Source organism: Halictus rubicundus, chromosome 18 (genome assembly GCF_050948215.1).
Source record: "Halictus rubicundus isolate RS-2024b chromosome 18, iyHalRubi1_principal, whole genome shotgun sequence".
NCBI lineage: Eukaryota > Metazoa > Arthropoda > Insecta > Hymenoptera > Halictidae > Halictus > Halictus rubicundus.
In genome coordinates this window covers 1,292,417-1,307,041 of record NC_135166.1, presented here as the reverse complement: position 1 = coordinate 1,307,041, position 14,625 = coordinate 1,292,417, and the positions used below count along the sequence as shown (strand labels likewise).

General features: G+C 41.6%; 5 protein-coding genes across 7 annotated transcripts in view; 2 read left to right on the top strand and 3 right to left on the bottom strand.

Moving 5' to 3' along the window:
• LOC143362853 (glycerol kinase 5) overlaps positions 1-14,625 on the bottom strand; it is a 128,690-nt gene that overhangs the window by 90,697 nt on the left and 23,368 nt on the right. The gene's annotated exons all lie outside the window — the stretch shown is intronic.
• On the top strand, positions 1,235-4,699 carry LOC143362846 (uncharacterized). The gene is made up of 6 exons (XM_076803327.1): positions 1,235-1,631; positions 2,575-2,879; positions 3,143-3,630; positions 3,794-4,068; positions 4,153-4,298; positions 4,365-4,699. Exons 1-6 carry the CDS (start codon positions 1,481-1,483, stop codon positions 4,515-4,517), a joined length of 1,518 nt encoding a protein of 505 aa, XP_076659442.1. The 5' UTR covers positions 1,235-1,480; the 3' UTR covers positions 4,518-4,699.
• On the bottom strand, positions 4,792-7,572 carry Gwl (serine/threonine-protein kinase greatwall). The gene is made up of 3 exons (XM_076803326.1): positions 7,134-7,572; positions 5,090-7,001; positions 4,792-4,975 (listed from the first exon to the last, which is right to left on the bottom strand). Exons 1-3 carry the CDS (start codon positions 7,350-7,352, stop codon positions 4,929-4,931), a joined length of 2,178 nt encoding a protein of 725 aa, XP_076659441.1. The 5' UTR covers positions 7,353-7,572; the 3' UTR covers positions 4,792-4,928.
• Positions 7,833-10,016, top strand: LOC143362723 (serine/threonine-protein kinase VRK1). Of its 2 annotated transcripts, XM_076803116.1 has the most exons (7): positions 7,833-7,880; positions 7,951-8,197; positions 8,318-8,370; positions 8,440-8,509; positions 8,719-8,915; positions 8,990-9,203; positions 9,284-10,016. In XM_076803116.1, exons 2-7 carry the CDS (start codon positions 8,035-8,037, stop codon positions 10,006-10,008), a joined length of 1,422 nt encoding a protein of 473 aa, XP_076659231.1. In that variant the 5' UTR covers positions 7,833-7,880; positions 7,951-8,034; the 3' UTR covers positions 10,009-10,016. The 2 variants fall into 2 exon arrangements, with proteins under 2 accessions (XP_076659231.1, XP_076659230.1); XM_076803115.1 differs by having other exon boundaries at positions 7,833-8,197.
• Positions 10,067-14,377, bottom strand: Clbn (Nuclear export mediator factor NEMF homolog Clbn). 2 transcript variants are annotated; one of them, XM_076803113.1, is made up of 10 exons: positions 14,019-14,377; positions 13,695-13,866; positions 13,409-13,611; positions 12,260-13,338; positions 12,018-12,198; positions 11,610-11,911; positions 11,384-11,543; positions 11,016-11,307; positions 10,667-10,926; positions 10,067-10,593 (listed from the first exon to the last, which is right to left on the bottom strand). In XM_076803113.1, the coding sequence occupies exons 1-10, from the start codon at positions 14,072-14,074 to the stop codon at positions 10,395-10,397; spliced, it is 2,904 nt and encodes a 967-aa protein (XP_076659228.1). In that variant the 5' UTR covers positions 14,075-14,377; the 3' UTR covers positions 10,067-10,394. The 2 variants fall into 2 exon arrangements, with proteins under 2 accessions (XP_076659228.1, XP_076659229.1); XM_076803114.1 differs by having other exon boundaries at positions 13,763-13,866; positions 14,019-14,376.

The window sequence follows — 14,625 nt, the reverse complement described above, 5'->3', positions numbered from 1 at the left end:
TGAACGCGTCACCAGTTTTTGGTCCTTTGTATCCGGATTAGCGATAATGCGAGTGTTGTGTCGTCGTTGCGTTCCATAAAACTACTGCAGAAAAAAAAAACAGCAAAATTCATTGAGGAATTACGAGAGGTAATTCGGAGAAGAGCGGAACAATAAAAATGATTGCGGACGAAATACGGCACGCGGTTTCGCGACGATGAATGGAAAAACGAACCGGATTTAGGTAATAACAACGAAGACCTTTTGACCGATATGAACACTCGAGTAGAATATTCCTGTACAGTGATAGAAAAAAAGATTCGAGCATGAATTGTTGTCGACGGAAAGGTGCTACGTTTGTTTATTTGCAAGCGACGAAACAAAAACACCGAAACCCGATTCGAGGAAGCGTTCAATCATCTGTGGTCGCCGAGGAAAGTTTCCGAGAACCTCTGTCATCCTTCTTCAGCGTTCCAATAACTTGCCCTGTCACTTGATCTTTCTAGATCTGCCCCTTAAAGGGACGCGAACTTTTATCGTCTGATTAACGCGCAATCGAACGATCAACGTGCCTTATGTTCCATTCGTTCGTCGTGGATACGCGTTCTCCATTTTCTGGCAAGCCAAGGATATCTTCAAAACTATACAGTGAGTACTATACTGTGCGACAATACTACTAAAAGAATTTCTTTTTCTTGTGTACTATTCTTTAGATATTCTTCATTCTAATTTCTTGTTAGTGTCCTATAATTTTGTCCGACCAAAATGAACTCGTGTTTATTTTGTTCTCCATCTTCCCTTTCGTATACAGTGCTTCAGATTTAGTACGCTCATTCTCGAGGACGTGTCCGACACATAGGATACGCGCGATACACTTTGTTCTTTTAATTAAACGTTCTCATTAAACGTCCTAATCGTTCGTCCGGCATAATACCTTACAGCAGAGGCTTGTCATCGTATCGCAACAGTTCGCCAAAACCGTAAAGTACTCGATTGCGCGCCGAGCGCACGGCCTCGTTAAGAGTGGAATCAGAGCATCGCGTAAAAACATCCTGCGCAATGCTTCGCAAGGACACCCCATCCCACCGAAAACAGTCTCGGGAGAACGATCGTGCGAAGTCGATCGCGATCGGACCGCTCGATCATCCGGATGGAAATTTTCGCCCTGGGCTCACCCTTTCCTTGGCCGATGACCGGGGACTGTGTGCCTGGAGGTGGCCAGCAACCGCTAAAAGAACAAGAGAAGAGCCCGATGACTCCCGGTGACTCGCCGTGTCGAACCTGCTAGGGGCAAAGAACAGCGGAGAGCCCGAGAGGGGAGAACGAGCCCGTTATAAGCTCGAGCACCGGCTATTCAGCAGCTTAGCAACTTAGTGCCGGTCCCAGGGTCCCTACTGGTAACACAGCGACCGGGCCCTAACGTCTCGCGATCCTCCAGGCCGTGGTGTTCCCCTATAGTTAACCGTGATCGTACGTGGACCGACGCCGGTCGTCGACCAGGATGGTGACGGTGCACGTCGTGCAGGCGCTCGTCGCGCTCTTCGTCGTCGCCGACCTTCGCCACATCTACGCCGATCCCGCGAGCAAGTCGCAAGTCTTCGATTCGTCGCTGGACCAGCAGGGTGAACTGGATGACGCGGTGGTCACCGAAGGTGAGTCGTGCTAACCGGGGATGAATCCCAGCAAAATTAGCTTCGTCCTCCTCCGCGATCTCCTCGATCCCTAGTCGAAGTCAATCTACGCGTTCTTCAAGCTGTCCTGTGATCTTTAAGAAAAGAAATAATCGTTTGAAGTAAACCGATTCGTTTGATCGGACTTGGTCGGTAGCGAAATTTTCTCTAGTATACGTGTGAACGGTGAGCATTGACAAACGAGCGACGATCCGCGCGTTCCATAGACGGCAAACGGAAGTCTTGGAGTCACGACGCGTGTGTGCACCTGTGTGAATAATCCTGGGTCAGCGAACCCGCTGCCAATGATCCAGCTGGAATTCTCTTGTAATATCTCACCGTCCCCGGTAAATCGAAGGTTGTTCGCGCCAATGGCTGCGAAGTGGGTCATTTTCTTGATCCTTTGCAATTAAAATTCTCTGCAACAATAGGACGGTATCAGAATGTGTCCCCGTCGAGCATGAGAGGAATACCATTCGCGACGCGACGCGACGCGACGCGACGCTGAGAACAACGCGGCACGAGTCTGTCTGTTTTGCACGTGGTTCGATGTAAATTTTAATGGGAAGCACCGTGACGTCCGGACGAAACGAAAATATTTTTTACCGCGAAGGGAGTCGCTTTTCACGGCGGACGAAGGGAAAAAGGCCCTGTGCCGATAACGCGCACGATCTTCTTGACAAATGTGTCACGCGGGTACAATAGCGTTACATTGACAATCCGCATTCGTTACAACGGTAGACGATGTGTCATTCACTGGTGGGACATGGTTAATGCACGCGCGTGCACTCGCAGACGTGCCGGGGAACTTTCAAGCTCAAGTAGATATTTCTCTCCCCTTTGGATCGAGTTAAGGATCGTATTTTGAAGACCGTTGACAATGAATTTGTTTGATAACGTAACGTGTAATTGTTTTGTCGAGCAGTACCGGACGATTTGGATGCTGTGATCGAGGCGAGAAGGAAGGACGTCTCGAATCCTGAGTTCTGTCTGACGTCGAAAGGGGAGCTTGGTCGTTGCACCAGCTTCAAGGAGTGCTACCCGTACTTCAAGATCCCCGACCTGAGCGCTCTCGACGGCTGGGTTCTCGGGGTTTACGACACCTGCAGCTACGTACGAGAGAGCGGTCAAACGAACTTCGGAATCTGTTGCTCGAACCTGCTTCCGGTTGTCACGCCACCTCCGGCCAGCAACGAGGATCCCATCGATCCGATAGTCGAAGACCCGCAGGTAATACAAGATCCAAGGCGATTATCGATTTAAAAAGCTTCGTTAGGATAGAGACCCGGCCGACTCGACGCGATCGGTCGTAGAACCTCGATTAGTTCCCAGGAACTCGTAAAGATAATACGTGATGCGAATCGAGAACGTTAGATCCAGCGTAGAAAGTTACAGCTGGGCTCTATCGATTTCGCAAACGAAACTTTTATGACTCTCTTTAACTACCGTGGCTGTTCCGTTTGCGCACGCATAAACGTGTTCATACTTTGCAGGAGAACGACGGTAAGAACAAGGATGACGTGACTTTCAAACCAACAAAGCCGCAGCAACCTGGTTCATGGCCGCCGCCGATCCCAACGCATCCACCTGATCACACCTTGCCGCCATTACCGACCCATCCGCCGTACCTCGATTTAGCTACGATCTCCACGTTGAAACCAGTTTCGAGCTCGAAAAAACCCGGCTTCAGCACAACCTGGCCGACGAAGAAACCTGCCTGGTGGCCGGGCGCGCCGTCCACATCCCCGACCACATCCCCGACCACTGAGACACCATTGTCGGGAAGCGTTTCCGTCCTGGACACGTCGCAATGCGGTGCGAAGAACGGTTTCCAAGACCAGAAACGCATCGTAGGCGGCCACAACGTCGAGCCCGGCGAGTGGCCTTGGATGGCAGCGCTCTTCAACGCCGGCAGACAATTCTGCGGCGGCTCGCTCATCGACGATAAACACATTCTCACCGCGGCTCATTGCGTTGCCAAGTAAGTCGCGGGAAGACGCACCGCATGACAAAACTGTGCCCGCGAAGAATGTCCGATTTCAGAGGACGTTGTTTCGGTTCGGTTCGGTTCGGTTTACAATTGCTTGGAATAGCTAACGTGTGTAGGCTCTAGCTTAGATTGGTCGTTCGCAATTTGTTCGCAGTATGAATCCTTGGGACGTGGCGAGATTGACGGTCCGACTCGGTGATCACAACATCAAGACCAACACCGAGATCGTACACATCGAACGACGGGTGAAACGAGTGGTCAGACACAGAGGATTCAATGTGCGCACTCTGTACAACGATGTCGCGCTCCTGACTCTCAGCGAACCCGTCCAATTCTCGGAACAGATACGACCAATCTGCCTTCCCAGCGGTTCCCAGCTATATTCTGGGACAACCGCTACGGTTATCGGCTGGGGCTCTTTGAGAGAAAGTGGGTGCAACAGGATCTCTGTATTCCCAGTTTGTCTTTGTGTGGAACATCGCGTTAATGTGAAATAACATTTGCCTTTTCCAGGTGGACCGCAACCGGCGGTACTTCAGGAAGTGTCGATACCAATTTGGTCGAACGCTCAATGCAAATATAAGTATGGTGCAGCAGCACCCGGTGGCATCGTGGACAGCTTCTTGTGCGCAGGCAGAACTGCGAAGGACTCCTGTTCGGTGTGTATCGCGTTATTCGGTTCTTCGGGTCCTCTTGAATTCGACTAACGCCGTTATCTGTTACAGGGTGATAGCGGTGGTCCATTGATGGTCAACGACGGCCGTTGGACGCAAGTTGGTATCGTCAGTTGGGGCATCGGATGCGGTAAAGGTCAATTCCCAGGCGTCTATACGAGAGTGACGCACTTCCTGCCCTGGATCCACAAGAACCTGAAGTGAAAGCGCGACGGGGAATGAATTTTCTCGAAATTCCCGCTCGATAAAGTATTTCGCTCGTTATCATGCTCTTCATCATCAAACCACCCGATACATCGTCATATAGGATATAATGAGGTTTCATAGACGCATAAACCTAACAGCCTTCGTTCCATCAGTCACAAAAGCGCTATCAACGATACTTGTTCTACTCCGCTCCTATAATCATGACCAAGCGAAGAAGCATAGCAATTAAGTCAGGAATCTTCACCCTAGAGATAAGCGAACGCACAGAAACTTGTAAGTCGTAACAAAATATTTTATAGTATTATACATTTACAACTATATAAAAAATAGTTTTACATTGTAACAATTCTTAGCGTTAACAGTGACTACTCCCGTCACAGACCAGACAGTTGCTGACTTCCCCGGGAGTCACGTGTCGCAGCTGCTGACATTCAAGTGCTGCATAATGTTCCGTGCTGAAAACAGAAAACGGATTCAAGTAATTTCACTCTAATCAGATGTCCAATCTATGGTCGAACACCTAAATATTCTCTGTAGGTTTAACACGTTACGTGCCGGACCAGGCTTACCTTGAAAATAGCATGTATCATAATTGTCATCGGGCTGAGGAACGAACGGTGGGACCGTTTTAAACGGATTGTTCCAGGGAAAGTCCTGAAAGAGGCTCATAGTCCGCACTTCTTTGGCCGATGGGCGCTCATGTTGGTCTATAGTCAGAAGCGCGTCGATGGCCTCTGTGGCTGCGGCCGACAGAGCCTCGTTGTCCTCCGGCCACGGAATGTCTTTGGCTAAAATATTGGCAAACACGGCTTGCGGTGTCTCGTCATTAAATGGCGGCAGACCGGTGCAGAACTCAAAGAGACAGACGCCCAAAGCCCACCAATCTACCGCCGAACCATGACCTTTTTTCAGTAGCAACTCTGGCGCCAAATAATCCGGTGTTCCAAGTATCCGGTCATCTGATCTATTTGCACCGGTCTGACCACCTCTCCTAACAGACTTTGGCGTTCTATAAGGTGTGTAACAGTTACTCGAACTTGCCGGTGTTTTGATAGGAGATATACTCTGAGGAGAACGACCCTGCTCCGACGTATCACTTTGTACATCGTTACTTGAATCCGACGTGGAAGCTGTGGGCAGTGGAAGTTGAAATCTTGTTGTCTTGACTAAGGTGACCGTTTCCGCTCCATCTTTCTCCTCTTCCTCCTCGCTGTTACATCTCTGCTCAGTTCTCTCCTTTTGTTTTATGGATGACACTGGTGTACTGAAAGCGACTCTTCCACCTGAACCAGTTTCTTGTCCTCCGTTCAAGCTGCTGATGTTATTCGGTGGTTTCAACGATGCCGAAATGTTGGAATTCATAGGACTCCTGGAAAATATGCAGCCCCGGTTCTTCCTCTTCGGCGTTTTGTCCACGTCCAAGTCCATGGCATTTATCTCGCACGTTAAACCCGTTGTACCCCCAGCAGGCGCCCTCTTTCTCTTCGCGCCTCTCGCAAGCGAGGTTGCGCACGTGCTCAACGGACTAGTATGGAAAAATGTGTGCTGAGATTGTTCCGCTTCTAACGTGGAATCGTCTTCGTCGTCCACGTCCTGGCTCGGCTGACTACCAGCGCGAATAGATGAAGCTTCGCACGTGTGGTAACTCCCGGAGCTGCTGTCTTGCACTTCGTCGGTAGTCACAGTTCCGGTATTGTAATCGAAGCGTTCCCCTAACCGTAGATCCTCGGCTGACTGAAAAGGCGTCACGCCAGATACTCGAGAATAGTCTCCAGACGCAGCAGATGAGATGACCGAGTTCGGTGATGATTGAAACTTATTACAGTTCCGTTGCAGGGCAGCCAGCAAGTTAACGCCTGGCGTGCTCGTTTCGCTCAGATTCGAATCGCTGGTAGATTTCTGTCCAGAACCGAAAGACAAGTGCGAAGTCAACGACAGAAGCTGTCCCGGGGTTCTTGCGCAAAGACTCGGTGTACAATTCACTAAATCAGAGATTTCTAGGTCCCTGTGCAAGGATATTTTACTCAGCCCGAAGTCTGTCAACTTGACGTGCCCTTCTCGGGACAGAAGCATGTTGTCCGGCTTTAAATCTCTATGTACAATCCCGTGAGAGTGAAGATACTCCAATGCCAAACATATTTCTGCGGTATAAAAAGCTGCCATGGATTCCTCCATATAGCCGTAGACACCCAACAAACTCTTAAGATCTCCACCCACCATGTACTCCATTACCAAATAGACACTGCTCACCGACTGCAGCGAGTAAAATAATTGTACGCAGTACGGACTATGAGTTAAAGCCAACGCGTTCCGCTCTATTATCACTTGCGAGGCCATGTTCTTGTTTATCATCTCGTTTTTCTTCATCACTTTAATTGCATATACTTTCTCAGAGTTAGACTTCTTGTACCCAAGAAATACTTTGCCAAATGCTCCACGGCTTATGGGTTTTACAATTTTAAAATCCTGAATCTCTGGTACCTGAAAATTACACGCGATATAGGAAAATTAGTCTGTTAGTTAGAGAAAACAACTAAATATATAATATTTAAGCTTAGCGGTACACAAGATAAAGGAGTTTACATGATAACTGAACAGAATATGTTCTCTGACCTTTGCCGCAGGATTAACAATTTTAGATATCGTATTAAAAATAGAATTGTCGATCTGTCTACTGGTCGATGCCTGCTGCGGTGTACATTCCCCGTGCGGAATCTCCTGTTCGCACTCGATGTCATTGTTGGTTCCACTTGCATTCTCATCATCTGTCTCGATGATTCGATCATTGCTGTCTAGACGTGAATTTGGCGAGCGACTCGCCGCCTCTTCCATTTAAAAAGGTAACCTAAACGGGATTTTGTCGCTAACTTACGCAACGGAACGTCAAACACCGATGCTTCGATTCATAAAATGAAATCGCGGCACAAGAAACGCGAGGTTTTATTCATCGTTCTTTCATATTGTACGCTTTTCTCGTGTGTAGCATAAATATACTTTAACGGCTGTCTGACATTTTTGAATATCAACATGCGCACGATCATGTGGCAGCATACGTTGTATAGTTCAATGCGCTCGAATTACCAACAGTAACATTGTCTCCCTATGAAACGTTGAACAACATAAATGAAAAGTATCGAGTTACACGAAAAATTTCCAGTGACAGTTCGATAAATAATGTTTCAAATCTTCTTTTATATTTATTATTAATTATTTTTTTTTTCGTAGTACAGTTTTCATCATAGGAATTTTTCCGATGTTCAAGGTCGGCACTGTAGAATTGCAGTTCCCGCCTTTGCAATTTTTTCGTATTCTCAATAGCTCAACGATTGTACACAAAGTATCGTTATTCGCTCATTTACTGTACGAAGTTTGTTTAAATAGGAATTTGTCATAGCATTAGAATTTCATTTTATAATACCTGAAATTATAGATTTTTAGTACGCCGTCATTTCCATCGGAGTTGAAACCTATTCTTCTACGTATTAAAGACATTATTCATAACCATAATCTCGTCATGTCTGGTAAAGTAGTGAAAAAGGAACCTAGGAAAAGGAAAGCGAACGCGTATAAATTGCCAGATCGGATATCTCCTGGCGAGATATTAACAGATATGACAAAAAAGCAATGGATTCTTGGCAACTCCGTTGGTATTGGAGGATTTGGCGAAGTTTATTCCGGTGAGTACTATTTACACCCAACAAGAAATCACTATTTCTATAATCAACGAAATTTCATTTAATTTTTATTCGAATAGCAATAAATTTATCGTGCTAATGTAACTATAATAAAAATTACAGCTGCTCCTTATAATGGAAAATCTCCAAAGGATTACCCAAATGTAATTAAAATTGTAAGTATTTATTGAATAACTGCTTATACTTAATTGTTTATGCACTGCCTTATATCTTATAAATTATAGGAACCACATGAAAATGGGCCACTCTATGTAGAAATGCAATTTTACATGAGAAATGGTAAAGCTAACGATAGTAAGTATTCTTGTACCAAAAAGTTCAGAATAGATAATATAATTATGTACAAGATAATTATGTGGATGATATTAAATGAAGAACAACATTTTTATCTCATGATTGATTTTGGCGTGGTTGTTCTACTCTTTCTGAAACCATGTATTATAGTTTTATGTACTGAAATATGTGGTTGCTCAGATATTGTAAGAAAGGAAAGTTCATTTTAGTTGAGGCTTGGATAAAGAAGAAGAAACTATCTGGGCTTGGAATGCCCCCATACCTTGGTTCTGGAAGTCATGAATACAAAAATACTAAATACAGATTTGTTGTGACGGAACGATATGGCATTGACTTGTGGAAGCTATTTGAAAAAAATAATAGACGATTCCCAGAACACACAGTGTATAAAGTAGCTTTACAAATAGTGAGTAGTAATGATCATGTTAGTTACACATGCGCGACACAGCTGATTCTAAAAACGTATATTTCGATATTCAGTTAAACGTATTAGAATATATTCATTCTAAAACATACGTACATGGAGATATAAAAGGATCAAACTTGATGATACATTTGAAGTCTCCAGATCAGGTTTATCTAGTAGATTTTGGACTGGCGTGTCGTTATACGACAAAGAACGAATACAAACTGGATCCTAAGAGAGCACATAATGGAACCACAGAATATAATAGTAGAGATGCTCATACAGGAGGTAATGATAATTGCATATTAAATTTTTATATTTGCATTTGCTATTTTTGCAAGTCAAGTTAAGGCATTCGTTCATTTTAGTTCCAACAATGCGTGGTGATTTAGAAATTTTGGGCTACAATATGATCCAATGGTTATGTGGTTCACTCTTGTGGGAAAAAGATATATCAGATCCGGCTGCAGTACACAAGCAAAAAGAAAAAGCATTTGAAGATATTCCGGAATTTTTAAAACACACTTTCCACGGATCAGTTCCAAAACCTATACTACAGTACATGACTCAATTAGCAAGTATGAAGTTTAATGATGTACCAGATTATGAAAAATTTAAGAAAACATTAACAGATGGTTTAAAGCAATTGTCACATAAACCAGAAGGAAAGTTGGAGTTTGAGAGTAGTGTTCACAATCATGCACAAGCAGTCCTCAAACCCATTACTCCGCAAGATGTACAAAAACCAAAAGTAGATAAAACTCGAAAGAGCCCGCGTATCGAAGCATTAAAGAATCCTAGAAGAAGGAAACTCCTAAGTCCTGTGAGAAATCTTGATGATAGTACTGTAGGTATTGTAATAGATAAAAGGCGTGCTGGTATGGAAGATATAAAACAAATATTAAATAACATGGAACCTGACGAAGAGTATGATATAAAAATAGTTAGAAAGGTAAAAAAGGTTCCTAATCCTATTCCTGCAAATATACCCAAGGGTGTACAGGTTGTTAGAAACAGGATTAAAGTTAAAGTAAATTATAACGAGTCGAGCTCAGACTCTGAACCAGAGATCAGGAACAGAAATAGGAAATAAGATAAGATAAGATAATAATAATCCATTGAAAGGAACAAAATCACGGCCTAGAAATACAACAACACTGTTAATTGCACTATATTTGTACAAACATAAATGATGTATTTTAAATTACATTGGATATGAAAGAAAAGACATGGATTTCAAGTAAACAAATTATTATTGAAATGGTCTCCCTCGGTACATGATTTCTGTACATGCGAATTATTGTTTATATATGTATATACAGATTCATGTTTGTTTATTAACAATGTTTAAAGATTACAAACACATTAGGTATCTTAATGTTTGCTGTATTCTTAACAGCAAGAGTAATAATTTATTGGTAACGTGATTTGGATCAAAATCTCCTTATATACATTTTGTATATAGCACTACAAAAAGATTTATTTCTTTAGTTTCTGTATTTGAGGAGCACTTATTTTAACTTTTCCAGGAATATTCCTAGCTATTGTTTCTTCCTTTACAGCTTTTAGTAAATCTTTTTCTCGCGAAGTAATTTCTTTATCCTTCGAAAATACTGTCACTGCAGTTTTCGCAGCTTTTCCCCTCTTACCTGTTCCTGGGGTTAATTTTACTTTGAATCTGAAAAATAATACATATGAAATAAATATGACGAAGAAAAATCATAATATAATTTCAAACACAAATGATTCACTTGTAATTCAGTAGAGTATTGTAAGGTGCTACAACTGGTACAGCGAACAGCAATTCATCTTCCGAAACAGGTTTTCCTGTTAACTGATCCAGCATGTCGACTTCTGGTCCTGGCCCAGTGTCTTCTTCTTCATTGTCTATAATTTGAAGATTTTGTGGTGGGGGTGGTTTTGCTGGACCCTTTTTCTTTCCTTGTTGTTTTGGCCCAGATGGATCTTTGTTTTTACTTTTTCTTTTATCTTCTTTTGCAGCACCTGCTGACTAAATGAATGTTCTTATACATATAGGATATTACCTATTATACATTGCTTTTGTTATGTCAGAGATATTGCATTTACAACTGCACCTACTTGAAGAACTTGCATAGATAGTTTTCTATCTTCCTCATCTTGATCTTTGTATTTCTCTTTCATTTTCTTCAGTCTTCCTTTCTGACCTCTTTTTAGTCCTACTTGATCGTTTTTCTTAGCTTCCGTTTCAATCTTTCTATTTTCATAATTCAGAAGTTGTTTATTTTTATCGGAACTCTTTTCCTTAATGGCAGTATTGATTACTATTGGTTTATTATCGCCTAAGTAAATCACATTTTCATCATTGTTCTCTGGTATTATTGTTTGGTTTTTGTCGATGTGCAGTCTAATTCTATAACACAAAAACGACCATTACGCATTCAATTTTTCGACAAGGAAGATACTAATCTGTGTTTTCTACAACTTACTTAGAACCAGACATATCAATTTTAATTTGTGTATCCGGAAGTTGTGATATGTTCTCATCTTCATCGCTGGCGATCTGATCAATTTTCTCTTCTGAATTTAAATCCTCTTTCGATTCTTCCTGGATAGGAATTAAATCGTTCTTCCGCTCGGATTGCTCCTCTATTTAATCCAAAAAGTAAGATCAAGGTGATATCAAATTAAATGTTGTTAGAATTAACATACTACCTTCATCGGAATCCCCTATTAATTCTATCTCTTTATCTTCTTCGACTGTCGATTCTGCATGATCACTTTCATCATCTACAATTCTGACCCTTCTCTCATCCTTGTGCCTTTCGATCGAGCTTTCTTCTAAACGAAATAGAAATCCTAATCCCATGATTAACTGACACGGTGGCAAGTAGTTCTTTTTCCCGCGGATCATAAACGATCCAGTCGTAAGATATTCTCCAGTCGGGGCAGTTTTTGAAACTTGGTCATTGTTTACCCACCATGCTCCAGCTACAACTTTGGCATCCCACGCGATACTAACGACATAAGCATCTTTATATTAAATCCTTATAGTAAAAGATACCTATTAGTATTCTATTAGTGCACACGTCTACTATTGATAGATTATACGTTCTTATATACCTGTAGGCAACAGCCATTGTACCTGCCTCGGCTAATGTTTTTGGAGGCACAGGATTCCCACCAGAATTTTTAATCACTACTGAACTGGCACCAGTTAAATCAGCGTGAACATATATATCTCCAGATTTAAGATACCTTTTCACTATCAGCTCATTCTGCTGTTGATCCCTCCCACCAATGACTATAAAACGATGAAATAATTAATTGGCGATTGTTTTTTAAATAGGATCACACGAACATACCTAGATAATTTTCAGAGCTAATGAACCAATAAAACTTTTCGAACCAATATACTTTTCTCAATTTATTGATACTGTGAATGGCTTGAACTTCTTTTAATGTTTGCTTTGTCTTTTTTTCTGCAGACTTCAAGGCCTTATCCTGTGACTCTATTGTTTTCTGTTGTTTCTTAGCCGCGGATCTCTTCTGACTATAATACTTCCTGGCATTTGCGAATGCACTATGAGCTAAATCAATATCAATTAACATCGGTTTTAATTCCGATTCTTCGTCGCTCTCTTCGTAAGGTTCTTGTAAAAGTAATGTAATATGATTTGTCTCCAGTTTCAATTGTTTTATTGCAGATGCGACAGGGTCACCTCTATTTTCTGCTTCTTTTAACAGAACTTTTATATCTGGCCAAGCCATCTGATTTGCAAGCGCACTTTGTATAGCTAATATGGCATTGTCTACTAAAGTTTGATTTCTAGAAATCAATTCTGCTTTTTGCTTATCTACCTCTTGAGTCTTTTCTAACGAGACGAGCCTCTGATCATGATCTTTTCTAACATTCTCTAATTTCTTAAGAGCATCGCGTTCTTGCTGCAAAGCCTTCAAATCTAATTTTTGACCTTCCATTGCAGAAAAGTATTCATCTACTGCAACATCAAAAGAGAGAAACTCTTTATAACAAAAATCTTTATGTTGTTCGAATAAAACTGGATGAAATTCAATATTGGTATAGATAAAATCTTCTTTGTCGTCCGTTGTTGGTTTTGCTTCTTTCTTTTGTATAATGTAGCCTTGAGAAACATTTTTTCTGGCTGCCTCCATCATATCGCTTGCACATTCTAAAGCTAAGATTAATTTTGGCATGTGATCTTTGACATTAAAATCTTTTCCAATTTTACAACCAAGAGCGAAATCATGCTTCAATAAAACATGATCAATTAATGAAGAACCAAATTCCAGAAGTGGATTCAAAACCTTTTTGAGATTTTCTCCTGGTTTAGCATTTTCGAGATGCTGTTGTATTTCTTCTACTGGTGGCATGCTAGTTTTATGGGCACGGTCTACAGGATATTTTTCTCTAACAGCAAACCTGGTCATTGTACACTATTAGTAATATTTTCATATGAGAGATGAAGTATTTCAGTTTCATTATGTTTTACCTGACTTTATCTCCTTCTGTATGAGGTCTTAAAATATTTAAAATAGTCATCTCGTAGTCTGTAAGGACAATGTTTCCTCGATCGTACAGTTCTAATATTATGTGATATGCAGCCTCGCCAGAACCAAATTGTAAATCTATTATTCTATCTACACCTATTTGAGCAAGACTTTCAAGTCGTTTGTTCTTAAGGTGTTTACGCATCTGAGAACATTGGAAATAGCATTATATATAAATCTTTATAGAATTCTTTTATTATTTTTCTTTATACTATTAATATTATGTACTTTCATAGAAAATCCTGATGGAGCTACATTTTTTGGCCATTCAAAGGCTGTTGTATGGATTCTATTACCAGATTCCAATAAAAGAACATGTTTCTCTTCGCTTCGTTGAAGACGGATGAGATAAGTTCGATGATCAATGTCATAAACTTGATTTACACGCATACCAATGAGCCTAAGAATCAAAATTAGCTATATATACACCAATAAAACGTGGCTACGATAATAGTTTGGAAGTAATTTATAGAGTTGAAATAAAATTAAGTATATTTACAAAAGCTTATCATAGCTTGTCAAGGATTTGATAAATTTGTACAGTGTACTCACTTTTGCAGTTCAGTTACGGTGCAAACAATATCGTAGGAATTAAATCTTGTCTTCATTTTTATGCCTGCTCGACCTCTTGTTAATAGAAATATTATACAGATATTGATATTATGGTTTTGACGTTTCACATAACCCTTACGATGCGTGCATGCTGTGAACTACAGAAAAAATCTACAACGGGAGAAAAACAATTGAGGGTCAAAATGAGGGCCCAATTTCATTGAACAATATATCATGTACTAAATTTCCAATGGTGCTTTGAATTGTGTTTGAGAATTAACGGTTCCCAGATTTTAGATTTTTAATTAAACAACAGACAACGTATAGGAGTACAATCTAGGCCTCGGCCTCGGGGGGCTCGAGCTCCAAGAGCCCCCGTACCATTTCGGTGTCGCACCCATCATTACCGACAGTTCGCGGATTTAGTCTGTGCCTAAACTGTTAGCTCAACTCTTGCGGCTGAATCCAGATACTTGTTACCAATGGATTTTCGAATCTACCGCTACGTAACACTCACCTTACATTACTGAACACTCTCATTCCCTCTCTGTTAATATCCAACCCCTAAAGAACAGAACAAATGATTCTTGCCGTTATTCCCATAAGG